The sequence below is a fragment of the Calypte anna genome, chromosome 9, assembly GCF_003957555.1.
Source record: "Calypte anna isolate BGI_N300 chromosome 9, bCalAnn1_v1.p, whole genome shotgun sequence".
Taxonomy (NCBI): Eukaryota; Metazoa; Chordata; class Aves; order Apodiformes; family Trochilidae; genus Calypte; species Calypte anna.
Window position 1 is genome coordinate 2,158,969 of NC_044255.1, and position 18,403 is coordinate 2,177,371.

At 41.6% G+C, this 18,403-nt stretch overlaps 1 protein-coding gene across 3 annotated transcripts in view; it reads left to right on the forward strand.

Annotated features, from left to right (window-relative positions):
- EPHA4 (EPH receptor A4) overlaps positions 1–18,403 on the forward strand; it is a 104,489-nt gene that overhangs the window by 47,769 nt on the left and 38,317 nt on the right. For all 3 annotated transcript variants that reach the window (XM_030456105.1, XM_030456106.1, XM_030456108.1), the window contains exon 5: positions 8,628–8,966. In XM_030456105.1, coding sequence (XP_030311965.1) covers positions 8,628–8,966 — 339 coding nt within the window. The remainder of the gene's footprint in view (positions 1–8,627; positions 8,967–18,403) is intronic.

An 18,403-nucleotide genomic window follows, 5' to 3' on the forward strand; every position in this document is an offset into this window, starting at 1 on the left:
AAGAGCAGATGACTGATATTTCAAGTGGCTGCTGCACCTTGTGGACTGTTGACTTTGGTCTCGCCAATTGAAAAAACACATAATCTATAATGATAAATGATCAGGAATAGCCAGGCAGACAATAAGGAAGGGTTGTCCAAAGCATCAGTGCTTGTGTAAATTAGCCCACAGCAACAGGAGACCTGTCCACAGCTGCTGAAAGAAGCAATTAGTGACAGCAGCATAGACAACTGTCACAGGACAAGCATGGGCTTTATTTCTGAGCCTAAACTTACACAGCCCAGGTGTTTACTCTGGGTTATAACTTGTCTTTCAGATGGCTAAAGATCAACAACAAAGGTTTATCTGAAGGGTTTCACAGCTCACATGCTGAAACATTATTGTCAGCTCCAGAGTTGTACATGTTTAATGAAGCTCTGTGAGATGGAAAGACGAGGACAAGGTGCTCTTTCTTGAAGGCTGTGCTTGGCACCACTTTGCCAGACTTTTTAATGAGAGTTAAGAATTTAAAGGCATTGATTATTTAATAATTACTTTCTTTGCATCCATTCTGAAAATCATAAACTATTTCACATACGGCCCTGCCTCCGGGGAGATGAATTTTAGGATCATGATTGAGTTAAGGAGTATTGATTAGAATTGTTAAAGGTTATAGATACAATAACAGCATTATGAGGCTTCATTGAGAGAGTAGCAGGCTGATCACACTGGCAAGGCTGGCAACATGACTAAAAGCCTCAGTAGAGTTGTACAGCCTCATAAGGCCTGAGCTAACCCTTGGAAAGATAGCTGGTGAACTTCCAGTGACATTTCATTGCTCTCTGTAGATACGCTCCAAGGGTCTTTGGAGTTGTACCTTGTATGGATCTTTTCTTTTTTACACCTCTTTATTTGTTCTCTTCAGCTTTGCTGAGTTGTACACAAAAGCTGGTTTTCAGCTCTTGTAAATGAGATGTGCTAAATTTTTCACTGCTTCTGATGGTGCATTTCTAGTTAGGTTTTCTTGTTATTAGACAGTTGGATGCTTATTCCCAGGTGCCTGCTGCTCCTGTAACTTATCAAAGACTTCACTGCTCCTCTGTAGTCTAGCCAAGGCCAAGTTGCCAATTCAAAACAAGCCAGTTCATACGAGGCTTCTTTTAAATGGTGGTGAGTCATAGCAACCTTCCCTGTTGTATGAATCTTGTTTATTATGTAGCAAATTAGCTCAAGATTTTTGAATACCCTGAGTTCCCTTTGAAATCACCAGAGATGAAGAGGGTCAGTGTCTCTGGAGCAGGCTTATAAAGAGGATCCTTTTGTCAGTCCCAGTCCAAAGCCCATTGGAGCCTGCTGGGCTGTCTGATTGACTTTGATTAACAAACAGCCATAGCTGGCACTCTGCTGCATTTAACAGTATGTTTATAGGATTTTCCCAGTTTGAGGGTGAGGTTAGAAAGCTTCCAATTCTAGCAGATTATTGTATTATTTTTACTGTTTGTTAGAATAATTTTTAATTTTTATCCTGCTTTTTCTGCCTCAAAAAGAGAGGTGATATTTTGCTCAAGGAGAGTGCAGGAATGGTTAAAGAAGATTAAAGTCTTTTCTACATGCTTGAGGCTTTCTGATGTCTGGTGGGAATTGCCAATGAAGCTTCCTTCTGATTTCACACTGTCAGGCGAATGCAGACTGAATGCGGGGTGACAGCCCACTTGAAAATAATTATCCATTGCCCTGGCTGCAGAGACATCCCCTACCTGACAGAGAAATGTGCTTTTACACACTTGCACACACAGACTGAGTAAATTATTTTTTTTAATCCTTTTCTCCTTCCAGAACTGAAAAGTGTCATCCTGCAGGCTACTTAGCCGCACACTTATCTTTTGAAAGCATCTTTATTTTGAAGGAGGGTACATTTTAAATACACTGATTTGGTGACTGACAGGATGCTGGTAAGAAAGGTTTGCCTACTTGAGGGGTATATGTTTGAAATATCTCCATTAGCACTTCCATGGTCCTAGATCTCCTCCCACAGAGAGATCTGTCAAGGTAATAAATATTAACCATACCATGGTTAGTAGTAAATAGATGTGGTTACCATCCAAATACTGATAAGATCAGTTTAGGCCTTAATGGCTAATGTTGCTGCCAAAATAATCTAAGGCCACTGTTATTTACTGGCTGAGGAGTAAACTGGCACAAAATAAGGGCTCCTGGTAAGGAGCCAGGGGGCAGACTGTGACAGAGGAGAGTGAGCAGGCAGCTGTTTGTGGCTAGAGAGAGCTTTATTTTGGGTGTCATCAGAATAGGTTTCTACAAAGTGTAACTTGAAAGGTATTAAGTGTCAAAACCCTGTGTTGAGGTGCTTTTTGATTTTTTTGCACTGGTTTTCTTTTTCAACCTAAGAAATAGTATACTTGGATTTGATAAAATCAGCCAAACCAGAGTCCAGAACTTTCATCTTCAGAGCATTGTCCACAGCACTGCTGAGAAAGTAATTTTTTTTACTGGTCTATAGCTTTGATGAACAAAAACTGCCCAAAATTTGGAGCTGATAGTTGTCTACAAGTGGCAGGGCAGCAGAGCACCAAGGTCCTCCTTATTTCTTGTCATTCTGCTGTTTTGCTGGGAATCATTCCATCCTCTTTTCTTTTCACTGTCCTTTAATCCACACCTCCTACCCATACACTGTTGCTGAACTAAATTAACTGGTTTGGTGAAGACAGTATGCTTTATGTCAAACAAGTCTGTCTGGTCCAGCTGTAGAAAACTGTAATTGAATTTATTGCATACACCCACAGAGACTTTTAGAGAAGCATCTTGCTGGGCAGATCAGTAATAAAAAAGATGTAAAACCAGGGATATTAGAGCCTTTGTCAGAACCATTTAAATACAGTTCTCCAGTACAGTGCACTCACAGTTCTATCCTCAGATCCCAGGGTTAGTTTCCAGAGGTATTTTTTCAGTTGGGTGAGTTGGTCAGGTTTACAACTATAGGAACAAAGGGTGGTCTGACTTGATTGGAGTCTGTCTGGTATGCCTGGTAAATCACTGCCTGTCTGCCTGTCCCTTTTGAGTCCCTCTCTCCAGCTCTGGGAGCCCAGTTGCAGCCCGTCCTTCTTGTCAAGGGGGAAGCATTTGTCTCCATGGCAGTGCTGAACTTGCAGCCCTGGCACAGCCTGGTTAGACCATCCAGGGCACACACTGAGGGTCCTGGTGTCTCTATGGTCCCTTTAGCATGTGTGAAGGGCTGAGTACGACTGATCCCTGAGGGCAGCAGGAACATTTTTGTAGTTGGAGCTAATCGTCTTTGCACTATTTGCCTTTGAAATTGTTTATAGTGTTCAGGATAGACTTTTTTTCTCCTGGTGGAATGATTTTGCCAGTTCCACTAGGATGAACCTCCTACATTTGTGCTGTTATCCTTTAGCAGCAGGAGGAAAGGGTCTGCCTGTCAGCAGGATATCTGAACAACAGGCAGACTTTGAGCCAACAGTCTCTGATGGTCCCTCAGTGTGGAGGGCGCGTGAGGTAAACACCTGCGGCCTTCCTCACCTCACAGCCGCCTGCACCCCAGAGGTGCCAGTTCAGCTCCAGACACTGGGTTCATTACTGGGTCTTCTCTGTGTACGAGAGTCACTTGAGTGTTTGGACCGGACTTGATCCCTGATGTGAATCACTGAGGCTCCTTAACTCTGCCCACAGAGCCCTGTAAGCCCCAGAGAGCTGTCACACAGGTAACGTAGCACACAGAGATTCTTGTGGTCTGGAAGGTAGGAGGTAACATGACAAGTGTTGATAGGTGCTCTCGTCAGGGTTTTCATCAGGCCTCTCTCTCAGTCTTCCAGTGGGTGCGGGAGGCTCCTGACAGGAGAGGGACTTGAGTGGTTTTTAGGACGAGAAGGAGAGAAATACTGATGGATGAAAAGTTCAAGTGCGGCCTATGATTCTGGTAAGATTGCTAAAACTGCATCACTCCTTTTAGTACAAGTAATGCTCATGCTGTTAACCCCTTAAAAGCTTTGTTTTCCTGAATATTCATTTAACACAGGATACAACAGTGTCCTTAAGACAGACAGATCTATCTATCTGTGGGTGTAAGAGACAGATTGTTATAATGACTATAGCTTATTGCTGCAAGAGAAGGTCAAGCAATCTGCATTGCTCAACATGTTTAAGTAAATCTAATAGAAGGGTTGAGGAAGATAGCAAGATTAGCTTGACAAAGATTATTTGTTGCTAAACAGACTCCTCAGTTTTCCCCCAGTCCTGACACACAGAGTGAACGGCTCCACCCAGAGCCTTTCCATTTGCTTCATGGCTTGGTTGATTTTGATGGCTTTATTGTGAAGCAAGATTTATGGAGCTCCAGGAAGGAATAAAATTAAAAACTTCCGTTCCCTGTGTTCCCACAGAGGAGTCCCCCATGTCTGCTCATGGTGCTGGTAAATGGGCTGGGTCAAGGATCCAGCTTTCAGGCTCAGTGATCATGCCATGTCCCCTCTGCAGACCCTGACAGAAATGTAAGCAAGCTGCAGATCCGGCCCTCAGGTTCTTTTTTCTTGGGCAGGGGAAGCAAGAGCACCTGGCTTCCTAACATCACAAAATTAACTTTGTTTTTTAAACAAGTACTTTTAGAGATGCCTGGATTTATTTTAATTTTTTTTTCTGTCACATTTTTAAGCTCTTCTTGAGTAGTGTGGCAGTATTAGCTCTGTGCTTCCAAAATGCTGAACGGCTCATGGCATGGCATGTTTCCATCAGCAGGAGTTTTTTGAAAAACTCTATAATTCATAGGACTTGGGAAAAAATCAGAGAAGTTGGCTCCAGTGTTTCAGAGGCACAGCTCCTTGTTTCCCCTCTCATTTAGCCCATAGCTAGAGTTTTCTGTGGGAAGACAGATGCTTTGTGTGAGAGTGGTGGTCTGGCCAGCAGGACACTGTTCCTGCAGGATCCTGCTCGCTGGGTTCATCCTGTAACAGCACTGGCACTTCTAGCCTGCCACAGCCCTGAAAGGATTTTTTTATCTCCTCTAGTGGCAGTGACTCTGTTGTCAGAAACAAAGTAAATCCTGGTGACCATTGAAGGAGCAGATACACCCTGTGTTTCAACATCTAAAACCGGGCCCATCAATCTGAAACTATTCCCCACTCCCAGTGCCAACAGCTCCATTGATGACTATGCTCCAGAAAGAAAAAAACCTGCTTTTTCCTTCACTGTAATGTCAGCCCACCATTTGGAGACTCCCCCGCATCTTCCTTTTCATGCTGGAGGTGGTGCACTGTGTCCTGCAAGCATCTGCTTCCCTGCTTTTCTGCTTCGTTGCTTCTCTGTTTAGACACTGCAATGCTCTGTCCCACATACTAATTACTGACTTTTTGCTTCTGAGGAGCTTGATTCATTCTGGCACATTTTCCCACGTGAAACTGGACCTAGAGCCTTGGAAAATGTCTTAATGGACATCAGAGTAAATCCGAGTTTAACCCCAAACTGGCTGTTGTATGTGAGCTAAAAGGCACCTCTTTCAGACCATAACTGTGGCAGTATGAACCTTCCTTGTGTGGAGTACTTTGCTCCATGTACATCCCCTTGAAATGAGGGCATCCCAGGTGTAGCTCAAAGAGGGAAAGTGTTTGCTCTGGCACCACCTTATCTCAGCTCTCCTGGCTTTGCTCCAAGCAGATGCTCTCCCCTGTGCCGTCGAAGCAAGAGAATGCTCTTTAAGAAAATGCTTTTTGCTTTTTCATACTGTAAAGCTCTTGCTCTCCTGCCTCCCTGAAAGTGTGGAAGGACAAATGTTGTCACCCTTTGCACCTGTCTGCCCTGAAAAGAGAGCCCCGGTATGAGGCAGTTTGGGGAGTTTTGGGGAAAATGGTGTTCGGATCAGTTCCTGCGCTGCTGCTTGAGTTCGTAATTCTAGGAGTGTCTTCCACCTCATTGCACTCGGAGCTTATTTTTTAAAAGGAGTCTTGTATATTGCAGGCTAAGCAGTGACTGCTTTCTCCTTCCTGGGGGAGATGGCAAACCCAGCTTTTGGGAGAAGGATGTGCTGGCATGAGGTTTGAGAGAGTTATAAAAGATGCCCAGATGTGCAAGGCACATGTTGTGAACCCTTGTCTGCTCAGCCCCTCCCTCTGTACCTCAATTTCCACAAGATGAACAGAAATTAAAACCAGTTTCATTTGCTTTTGTTTCTCTGCTAGTTTCTAGGCATTTTTGGAGCAGGATACATCTCTGTCTGTTTGGTAACTGATCTTTGAATGAAAGGGGTTTGTTCTCAGGAGTCCTAAATGCTGCCAGTGCACAAATAATGGCAGCCTGGTGGGGCAGAGGCGGGAGGGCTCCCCCTCACAGGAGCTGGGCCAGCCTCTCTCTTCTTGCACTAAGTCTACCTGTCAGCCCTGATTAACTCAGAGACTGCTCAAAGATTTGGCAGGAAGGGAGGATTTCCTTCTTTTCAAAATGAATATATTAATTTCGAATTCGTGAAGTGAGCACAAAGAAACAATCCATGCTCAGCTACCTTTGTGGCAGAGGCTCTTCAAATAGGTACTGAACATAAGTAGAGATATTTGACCTCCATGTAATTTGAGGCTCTTTTATTAAGCTTACCTCCCTCTCCTAAAAGAACATGTGTTACATCTTGGTGGCTTCAAGCTGTCAAAACCATGCCCTCCATAGTGTGGTCAGGTCTCAGGCTTTCTTTTTGATGCACCTGATGAATCCAGGCAGTCAGAATTAATCTATGCCACAGTCACCTCTTAATGGCTTGACCTCTTTGCTTCTGCACTTGAGTCACCTTGTAATTTAAGCAGATTTTCACCGTAATGTATTGGGTTCCCAGCTTAGCCTGATGGCTGGTTTTCTACCTTCAGCTTTGATTGATTTATTTATGCACTTAATGAAACTATTGATGCTAGTTGAACGCCTTTCAAATTTCATAGTTTTTCAAATGTCATATTTGACAAATAACAAGAATGGAAAACTTGGAATGAAATTTTCCAGGAGTTTCCCTTCCTTTTCTACCAGGAGATGTGGTTGAGCCTTTTTAAATTTCAACCATCCAGTGTATTTTAATAAAATTTAATTTCATAATCTCATCTGTCTCTTGAATAAAAATGGAATTTGTGACTCTCTACAAAATTATTTCCAATATTTTTTTTCTGTTATTAATATTTGTGTTTAAAGCTCCAACTGTGAGTAAATACTAAGTACTGCTATTTTGACTGTATTTAGGTTTGGATCAATACGTCTTGCAAGATTTGTTCTTCCTCTCTGTTTCATTTCTGTTGGATACAGTATTTGCCTCATGTCCTGTCCCAAAGTACTGTGTGTGTAGTGAGAGCACCCTCGTGCTCTGCCCCAGAGCCGGCTGCCTTTTGATGATTTTAGTGCTGTATAAAATACCCTCTGTTTCATGGGGTTGCTCTGAATCATCCTTGTTAAATTTAAGGGTACAAAAAGTGTGTCTCACCTGAACTGTACTGAAATTAGATTAAGAGTCACAGGATTAGCTCTTCTGCATTTTCAATGTGCTTATTGGTTTGGGGCCTATGGTGATTTAAGTATTTCAGAAAGATTTCTGCCTGTGCACTGGTTACAGAGCCAAGCAATGCTCTGCTGGAGGCCATTTGCCCAATTGGGCAGAACCAACCATGACAGTCCCAGCGGGCTGCCGAGGTGCCAGGAGGAGCTGCCAGCTTTGGGCTCTGCTCTGCTCCTCCTGTCCCTTCCCTGCCTCTGCCCAGGGGGTCCTTCCCCAGCCTGCCTCAGGCTTATCCCCAAAGCCCATAGTTCCTGTGCTGGAACCTGCTGGGAACTATTTCACAGTGTCTTTACAAGTCTTAAAGTCTCCTGTCCCTGTGATGCAAGAGCTGACCTTGTGTCTCTTCTCTGGCTCAACCTTATTTCCAAACTTTCTGTATGGTCTCTTGTTCCTGTCCAGTTTCCTTGTATCAGTTCTTTGAGGTTCTCACTGCATTTTCTTCCCCACTTCTTTCACAGTCTCTAGCACTCTTCTGTAGTCTCTCAAACCTTAATCCTGTGTCTTTTATACTCAAGTCTCTTTCCTGCATCTTAAAGTGTCATGTCCACATCCCTCCTTGATGGGCTTCCATGTTCACTGAATGCTGTCAGATGTCAACTTGTCTGGAAAATATTGTACTCAGATTCTTAAAAAAGAAAAAAACAAAATAAAAATCAGATCAATGGTTTCAGTGAGTCTGCCTGTATTAATGAGAAGACCTTAAAAACCTCAAGTGAGGCAGGAGTTTGTGCATTGGATGCTTTGCTCAGGAGATAATGGAAAAAGTAATATAAAATAAAAATACCATTTTAAAGTTTTTCATAACAAGTATAAGTAGAAATGAAAAAGCTCCACTCTTGTTTCATTGCAATACTGAGATTTCAGGTGCATTTAGAGCTGAAAAATACTGTTAATTCATCAGATAAAGAGCTCAGAGTTGAACTTAGCAGTTTATTTTTCACTTTAATTAAGAGCACAGAGAAGGAAAATTCTGTATTTTCTCCTTGGTCCTTGACTTATCTGAGAGTTCCAGAAGCTCTGTATCATGCAGGACCCCAAGTCTGAAAACAGTATGCACAGTTTTTCCAGTTAGTAAAAAAATATGTGTACTTTTTCTTTTCAGGCCCTCCATCTGCTCCCCAAAACCTGATTTCCAATGTCAATGAGACATCAGTGAACTTGGAGTGGAGCCCTCCCCAGAACAAAGGTGGTCGTGAAGACATCTCCTACAATGTAGTGTGCAAGAGGTGTGGTGCTGGTGACCTGAGCCACTGCCGGTCCTGTGGCAGTGGTGTGCACTTCAGCCCCCAGCAGAATGGCCTGAAAACCACCAAAGTCTCCATCACTGACCTCCTGGCACACACCAACTACACCTTTGAAGTCTGGGCGGTGAATGGAGTGTCCAAACAAAATCCCAGCCAGGACCAAGCTGTATCAGTCACTGTGACAACTAACCAAGCAGGTAGGAACCTAAACAAGAATTCTCTTCATCTCTCTTCTGCCTGGTTTTCATAAAAGCTGTGATTTCCATTTCATTTAGCATTGGCAAATGAATTAAAGGAACCCTAAGATCTGTAACTGGGTCAAACCCTTATTTTCCGGTTATTTATATGGATGCTTTAAAGGCTTTAGAGCTAGAAAAAACATCAGTCTGAGTGCCGTGGCTGAGAGCAGAGCTGTGCTGCAGAACACTGTGAAGACACTGGGAGGCATTCTGCAGAAGCAGAACAGCTCAGCCACCCTGAGAAATGCCAGGGGACAGAGCCAGGGCCACCAGCAGCTCCAGGGCCACCAGCGGCTTAGCCCTTTGTAGGGCAGACCCTACACACAGACACAAATATGCTCTTGGTATTTACAGAGGGCAAAACAAGCACTTGGGGAGCACAGAATTTACTTCTCCATCCAAAAAGGGCTGCCTAAGATTCCAAGAGGGCAATGCGTTGGTCCCCTTGCCTGCCTGCCTGCTCTACCTCCTCTTCCTGCAAAGTCCATTAGATTCATTCCCTTTGTTAAATAATTACCTCCTTAACCTGCTGCTAACAACGTTTCAATTGATCAGAGCTGGCATTACAGTAGAAATCCCATATAAGCTTTCATCTTCATACAGGCTGATTCAGGCATTTCACTCCTCTGTGGGATAGAAATGCTGTTTCTGTTTACACCTGATAGTTTCAGATACCCTGGACCATTCTACTTGTTTCAGAACCCTGTGCTTGACCTAGGAAAAGCTGCTGCAGCAGATTGCAGTTTAGTTTTGGTGATCATTCGTATGATTTTTTTTTCTTTTTATTACATGAAAGCATTCCTTGTTTTGCAGCTAGCTAGGGTTTCAAGCGTCAGGTTTCAGTTGAATTTTTAATTTAATGCACAAAGTATATACATTTGAATATGACATTCTTCTATATGCAAATTAGATATCCAGACTGTCAGGCTGGTTACAAGGCAGTCAAACCTGTTACTGAATCACTCACAGGACTTCAAGTCCCACAGTGCAGGCATTCAGCACCTTAGAGTGCAGCTTACAGGGTAATCATTTATTGCTAGGCTTATGGTGTATGGGACAGTGTTAGTATTTTGTATTTCGATGGTACTGGACTATATTAACACCTTGAATTCTCTTTCCTAAGAGGTGAGTTTGAAAAATAGGTGTGCATAGTCAAAATCCACAAATTTTAGCTGTAGTCCTCCAATCCTAACAGTGAGAGAGAGATGTTCAATTTCTCAGTGACAGTTACAAGCGAAATTGTCAAGTCCATGCTGAAGCTCCTTTGAAAATCTGATCCAGTGCTTTTTGTTCTTTATGCATAAAGTTGACAGCACCTCTTTTAAATTATGATTTAAAAATTCAAACTATGGCTTTGCCTGGTGAAAAGAAATCTAATAGAGAACAGGAGCTATTGCTGAGTCTTGGGAGAAAGCTGTGGAAGAATGCTGTCATATGCTATACGAAAAGAGAAGGTTGAGAACAGCAGCAGGGACAGTGTTTTTGTGCTATGAATGCCTAGCAAAGGGAGTATTTCTGACTGATCTTGGCATGTGTAAGGATTAGTGGATGCATATATGCATGAATAAGTGAGTGGGATCCATCTACCGTGTGAAAATTCTACCATTTTATGCTTTAATATGCAAACTGAAATCTGATTGAATATGCAAATAAGAATTGATTTTGTTTATTATCCATGAGTAGCAGTTCTTCACATCAGGAAATTTGTATTTTTGCCAACATTTCCAATTATGAAATATGCCTGGTCTATCAAACGCTTCAGAGGGCTGGATAAAACTCCTGGTACAAATGAAAATTAACTCCAAGGTGCCAGTGTTCTCCCGTTCTTCATATGACTTCATGTGTTCTGCTACATAGAAGATCTGAATAGAAATCTGTAGCCTAACCCTCAAGTTCTCAACTAAGATAAATAGTTCTTACATATGCAAATAATGCCATTGATTTCAGTGATACTGCTTGCTTGGGTAAAGGTTTGTAAGGTTGGACACTTGGGTCTTACAAGGACTGATCTATTTAATGGCTGTAAATGTGTGTCTGGAGTACATTAAAATTCTTGTGCCATTTCTTTTCTTTCACTTGATTTAATTAAAAAGAAATCATGCCGTGATAAGGCACTGCCACAGGCTAGGTTTTCATCTTGCACGTTTCTTGCACTAATATAAAGCTACCTTGGTTTCTTTGCAACAATTTCTAAATTCAGATTAGAGCCATACTCCTCCTTTAATAACACTCTTTTCCCTGTTTTGCTACTGAAAATGAAATGACCAACACCAAAAACCTGTAAACGACTTAATTGTTTTGGCTGTCTGTGTCTTTCCAACATTTGATAGAAAAAATGTTTTTATTGTGGTTCTTTAGATACAAGAAGTGCTTTTAGGTCATATTTTAGGCAGTTATCTGGAATTCCTTGCAAGAGGTGTTTTTTGAGTTAAATTTGATAGGGTTGCTAAGTATGAAGGGTTACCAGGGAATCCTTCCTCTTAACAGGAGTCTCAAATTGACCTTCCAAACATGCAGCCATATAATCTGAAGAAATATATGCAGAAATTTTAGAATAAAGGTTTTGATGTCATAATCAGAAATCTGAATATCTGTGTGTTTGCTTGCATTGGTGCCAGCCCCTATAAAAGATAGGAATTTTGAGACAGACAGAAAGCATTGAGAAATCAGTTACTGGTATATTCAGCACAAAATTGAAAAAATGTGTTGCAATGACCTAAAAAGTGCAGTTGAAAGGTACAGGTGTTTTTTTGTTTGCTTTTACCATTTTACTCCTAGAGATAACTGAGTGAGAGGGTTACTCTCCCCCTTTGTTTAGATACTCTTTTCAGTTTCCAATATTGTAGAAAAATGTTTAATGAAAATAAGCTTTTGCCATTCAAAGTAGGATCAAAAAGCATTTGAAAAATAATTTTTCCTTTGAAAAGGCCCCGGGTTTTATAGTTTTTTGGGGGGTTTTGGGTTGTGTTTTTTGTTGTGTGTGGGTTATTTTTTTTTTTAAGAGGGAAGCTAAATGTAAGGCTTTAAAGCAAGTAAAAAATTCTATCTCCTAGTGAAATACTTCAATGTTGTGAAAGCTTAAGAATTTTGAATGGTGAATTCAGCTTGGTATTCTACAAGTTTAATATACTAAATTTTTTTTTTTAGTTTTTTGAGGTAAGTCCTGCCATTCCTTTCCCATATAAGAGAAATAGAAACTCAAAAAAAGGAAAAGGATATCGGACGCTGAGCTGTTAAAGCTTCCAGCCAGCATCCTTATCACAATGAGTACTGGGAATGCTAGTATTAAGAATCTCCACCAGCAGTGTGAGGTTTTGATCACATGAAATCAACACTTTGTCCATCTTTTAAAAATGTGAAATGAATTGTGGAAGAGATGCAAACCAGCAGTTCTCATGCGATGCTGCTAGAAGAAGCCAATTTCAATAAGAAACCCTAGCAGGCAGTTGACTGAATAGCTCAAAAATCTCAGGGCTTTTTTTTTTTTGCCTTTAAGGATAATGCTGTGAAGCTGTTCAAAATTAAACATAAATCTCTCAATAAAGAGACCTGGTTCACAGCAAGCAGGAAGATTTGTTTTTTTGAAGGGGCACTGTACACTTTATTCTTTGATTAAATATTGCAGCCAAGCTGTTTAGGTCTCCAACCTTACAGCCAGGTTCATTCATTGCTAAGTTGTCTGTGTGCATGTCCGAGGGGCAGCAGGGCAAGGACGAGGTTTTGCACGGATGCTAAAGGCATTCTATGAGGCAGGAGAGACAGGGAAGGGAGAGAGCCTCCACAAGCTCTAAATAAGATTTAAAATCCAAACTCTTTATGCTGCTTTCTTTCCTCCCTTCTTATTGTTTGCATTTCATGAGGGATGGGTGTCCTTGTTCTTTTGATTGCTGTAGTTTTAAAATGGTTGATATTTCTGAATAAACAAGCTGCCTGGTGATTTGTTACCTTGTTAAGTTACCTTGGGCACAGTTCTTCCTTAAATGGTTCAGCGCAGCTAGATGGAGGCAGGATGTGCCAATTAGGATGAAAATACAGTATAAATAAATAAACTTACTCTTTCTCCCACTGCATTAGACTGGATGTTTTCAAGCTGCCTGTGCTCAGGATCAAGAGCTGATCTTTCTTATGAATATGTCTGGCTCTCTGTCCCATTTTTTCCTCTTTCTGTTCTCGCTCCTCTCCCCGGCTCCTTTGTCTCCGCGATCCCCCACACCTTGCCTGTGTAGCTGTCTGTTTGCCTGTCTCAAAGCTGCTTCATCTCGGAGGCAGATTGGTGTGGCTGGCTGTGCTGCAGTCCTTCCCTCCCTTCTCAATGCTCCCCTGGTCCCTCACCATCACTCAGAGCCCTGCAGTTTATCTGTTTCAGGAAGGAACTAAAAAGGATCTTGGTGCCTTGAGCACCGGTGAGAATACCTGAGTGAATTCAGTATGCTGGGACGAGCTGCAGTTTTGGTGACCAAACTGTGAACCTGAAATACTGACATTGAGTGGAGGGAAGGAAAACATCAAGTGTTACTCAGCTTTATTTAGCCTTTAGGTTTGTTGTTTATGTTCTTAATTCCATTACTAAAAGGAAAAAAATAGAAAGATCCTGGTCCCTTGAGGAAGATTGTGGTCTAAGTTAGAAATGATGGGGAAGGGGGGGGTGAAAGAAGTGAGAGTTATTTGTTTCCAGATGACTCACGAGTTCTACTGGATCCTTTGGTCAGGGAATATGTATTCCCATTTTGCATTTCGGTGGGTCTTCTTTGAAAGCCCACGTTTCCTTTCAAATGTTGATTAGCATTCCTCACGTGTGATACAGAACAGCACGGAAAATGCATATAAGGCTTTACATTCTGCCAGCATGGTTTAGCCTGTGCAGAGCTAAATTTGCAGTCAGTAAAAATTCATGGTCATACATTGCCCTTGGTCAGTGTGCACTCCTCTTATCAACAAAGTAATAGTTGCTCAGGCAGATCAAAAGCAACACATGCCAAGGCCAGGAAGCCTAAGGTTTTCAGTATTTTCTTTTTAATGTGCTACTTTCCTGGATATTTATAACTTATCTATAAAGAATTGGTCTGTAGTGAAACATCAAAAGACATTGTTAAGCAGCTTTGGGTTGCAGAGCTTTCTTTAGGTGCCTGCATGAATAGCCTTATACTACTACTGGAAAATAAGATCGACTCTGGAGATCGATTGATCCATTTGATTCTCTCAACTCCATCATGTTATTTCACTAGAGTTCTGGTTTAGGTATAAATAACAGTAAGTAATTTCTGTGACTGAGGGTGAGCATAACATTTTTTGGTTTTATATGTGGTGATATTTATGTCCATATTGAGAATCTTATCAATAAGGAGGGGGTAAAATAAGCTAATTATGATTTCAAAGATAGCAAGCTCTTTAACTGTTTAGACTGATGTAGCTTTATGCTCAGCTCTTACAAAATTTTTCCTTGGTTTTTTTTTTTTTTGATGCAGTCCTGGTGATGAACTGTTTATTGTTGTTTTAAAAGATAATTTTGAAGGGCTGTATAACCTCAAGGAAGATGTCATCTCCAAATAGCCAGGGAAGGATCTCTGTGAAGCTGAAGACAGGATCCATCATACAGTTGGGTCATTTTCTGTTCTGATATCACCTTTCCCCAGTTCCTCCTGAGGGTACCAGCAGGTTCACACAGATCAGCTCCCCTTTCCTGGCTGGTGGGTTTTCTGCTCCAGCTCCCTTCCTGCCTCCCCTGGGTGGTGGGAGGATGGGATAGTGCTGATGAGGCTTAGGGCTTTGTGGAGTGCAGGATTAAGGGGCTGGGGACAGTCTGTTATTGGGTGAGTGTTTTGAGCAAGCTGGAAAGTGTCGAGGTTTGCAGCAAGTTGGACGGATCAAACTGGAAGCAGTAAAGGTGGGCGAGTTCGTGTCTGTCCAGAGGAGCCAGTGACTCTCTAGATGCTAGGCACAGTGGTACCTGGCTGTAGCCTTCCCAGACATGCAGGAGTCGATTTAATTTTTAGTTTTTACTTTTTTTTTTTTCAAAGTATTTGCTACCAGCATGGTCCCACCCTTTCCAGTTACTTGTTCCCTGCAGCCAAACGATACAAATAGCCTGTTCCAGGCATCCTTTTTAGAGGCACCCAGACCCGTGGGGAAACTCATGCACGTAGCTGGGTGTGTGTAAACAGTCACAGCACCCTGGCCACCCAGTTCCCTACAAGCCTGATTTAAAATAATCTCTTGACAAATGTCTGGATCCCTGCCAAATGTTCAGAGCATGGGAGATGTGTAGGATACTTCTAGCTGCTGCTGGGGCTTTTTTGGTTTTTGGTTTTGTTTTTTTTTTTCCTTCCCCCCCATAATTTCAGGGTAATGAAAAAGTGGCATAGCAAAGAGGTGTTTTGATTTTGCTATAAAGGTATTTGTAATTAAGATGATGGATGTGTGTTAAGCCTTAATTCAGTCGGTAAAGAGATTCAAAACCAGTTAGCAGGGACCCTAAAAAGGGTTGATCCCTGAGCGTGACGCTCTGACTGATATGTTGCAGCATCTTGCAGAATTCCAGTCTAATTGTATCCAACTTTCTCATTTTGAATTTAAACCCTTGTGGTTCATAAGGCTTCTCATTTATCTGCTAGACATAAGCAGCAACCACTTCCTGTACACACATTTTGAAACCAGGAGGTTGGGACAAATTGTCAGCTGTTGTAAGGTTTCACCTCGTGTAATTGCTGAGGTGACCTGCTAGGTTGTGCAGGGCCAGGGATCTGCCTTGTTCCTCCTTTGCTTTGGCTCTCCCAAGGAGTTGTGTTTTGGCTTTTGCTCCCTCAGATTTGCATCTGAGGGAGTTACCGCGAGGACTTCGGAAGCAAACTGAATAATGTATTTTGGGAAACCACAGACCTTTAAAATACAAACGGGGTGGGAGATCCAGAAAGAAGATAAGTGATCCCAGTGCAAGAAATGTGGGTATTGCATGGAAGCAAACAGGGCAAATTTCAGTGCTGAGCCTGAGATTTCTCAGAGCCTCAGAGATGTCGTGTGTTGACCGCTTCAGATTTCTGCACGTTTAATGACATGTGTGAGATAACGTGTCTGAGTAAGGAGCTTCTCCAAGCTGGCAGATGCAAGTGGGAGTTTCATATTAACAACTCTGTTCTTGCACAGGCTTTATGTGATGGTCTTTAATAAACATGTAGCTCTAAGCATACGTGCTCCTGTCTTAAAAACAAAACCGGGAAAACTATTGTTTGGAGGGATTAAATTAATATTTTAAGGTAACTACAGCTTTCTACAAAGAAATAATAATTATAATAACAACTGCCTGCTTGCTGGCAAAGCTGTCTGCACCACCCATTTCCATGAATTTGTATTCAAGGAGGGGGATACGAGTCTTGGTCGGAAGGGGAAAAAAAAAAAAAAAAAAAAGCGCTTTCTAAAGATCCTTAGTAAATAACCAGCTTCAGGGTTCAGCGAACAGCTTAGACAAGTTGCATGTCAGATAGAGCCAGGAAGTAATTAAAGCATTTAAATAAAATTTTGGTCACTTTTTTTCAGAAAATGTCATGGTTTTCTTAGGAAAATCGTAGCTAGCTACATATCCTTCTGGGGAACAAGGCATTTCAGTACTGGTAGCATTGACTGTATTTAAATAATATGAATTTACTTTTAGGAGGCATCAAATCAGATCGAATTCTGGGCTTAGTGATGTTAGTACAGATGAATAGTTACCAAACTGACAGAGATAAAGGTATGGTCCTGCAGCTTTTATTTGCTCTGCATGTTTCCTTTCGCTAGTGGTGCCCTGACATTGCAGATTTGTGAAGCTTGCTCTCCAGCCTGAGTGCTTCTCTTAAGCAATTGGCAAGGAAATATCTTCCTGTGGAAGATTTTTGCCTAAGAAGGTTTGTGGCTACCTAATGTTTAGATAGGCTTCTAATTTTTCTGGTTATTTTTGCTGCTGACTAAATTAATTGGAAAGCAGCCAGAGAGACAGGAGAGTCTGGTCTCTAGTTGAGCAACAATAAAAGGCTTCGGAGAACTTTATCAAAGCTTCTATTAACCCCCTGCTGATGTCCTCAAACAGGATTTTGTGAGAGAATGGGAACACAAAAGCCAGGCTGCACAACTGCCCCTGTGTGTCCATTCAGAGGTTTTAAATCTGCACAGTTACTAATTAAAATGCCATGCAGACCAGCACAAATAAACATTGCTAGTTCTTGCAGCCCAAAGTTTCTGCACCAGCTCATGGTTTAGAGGGCAAGGTGCTGAACTGATCCCATAAGGGTGGTAAGGGAGCTCCCTTTGGTTCAGATATTCTGTCCTTGTATGAGAAGTTGCAAAACAAGTATCAAGTCCATCCATATGCATGAAATCATACTCCCAGAATGCCATCCCAAGGCAGCCTGTTATTTTTTATTAATTTTTTGCGTAGCTTTGCCTTGAACCACGGGGGCTAAATAGAGCTGTGGCATGCCTGTTGGATCTCTATAATCATGTTTGCCAGATTTTGGCGGGCATCAAGATGCTGAGCACACGAGTGAATACTGCTCCTTTCATTGAGAAATGTCACTTCAGATTTAGCCCCACGTGTGAACTGGCGTGCAGGGAGCCCTTTATTATTGTGGCAGGGCTCCAGTGGGCTTCCCCTCCCAAACAAAGCAGGCAAACGCGTAGCCTCTATCTGCAGCTACTTGAAGGATTTCATGGCGTCTCCTTAGATTAAGATAATCTGCCTTCATTACTAAATTCAAGAGCCAGAGTCCCAGAACTCTTACTAATTCACTCTGAGAATGGATTCAGGGGCTACAAAAAAACTGTGGTTTGTAAACTGATAGAAACAAAAGTTGATCATGGTTTTAGATTTTTTTTTTATATATTTTTTTTTTTTAATTACAGCCTTTTGAGAAATGGAAGATGCTCACGCATTTGTGTTTTATTCCTCTAGACATTTGTATTTCAAAACATCCCCTATGGAAAAGTCCTACTGTTAATTTGAGAGGAAGTGATAACTTTTGTCTCAGCCTTATGAACTGTTCCTGCAGAATTTATTACGACTTTTATTCCTGCTATGGAATTCCATCATCTAGTCTTAAAAAGATGATTGACTGATTCTGATTTTTATTAAATATTACTACTATTTTATAAAATATCTTTCATTTTGCATGTATTAAAATCCATTGGAAGGATCCATGGATTATTACAGACAGAAAAACCCTTGAACCATAATGTGCTTTGGATATGTCTTCCAGCTCCATAGATTACTGAAAACTAAAAGCAAAACAACGAAGTTTTCAATTAGCATTTCATTATTTTTAATTTTCTATGAGCCAGTTAATGTTTCTATCAGGAAATAATAGAAGAAGAGTGTTACCCAAGAAAAATAGGAAGGTATGGTAGGCTTTAAGAGATGTGTCGTGTAT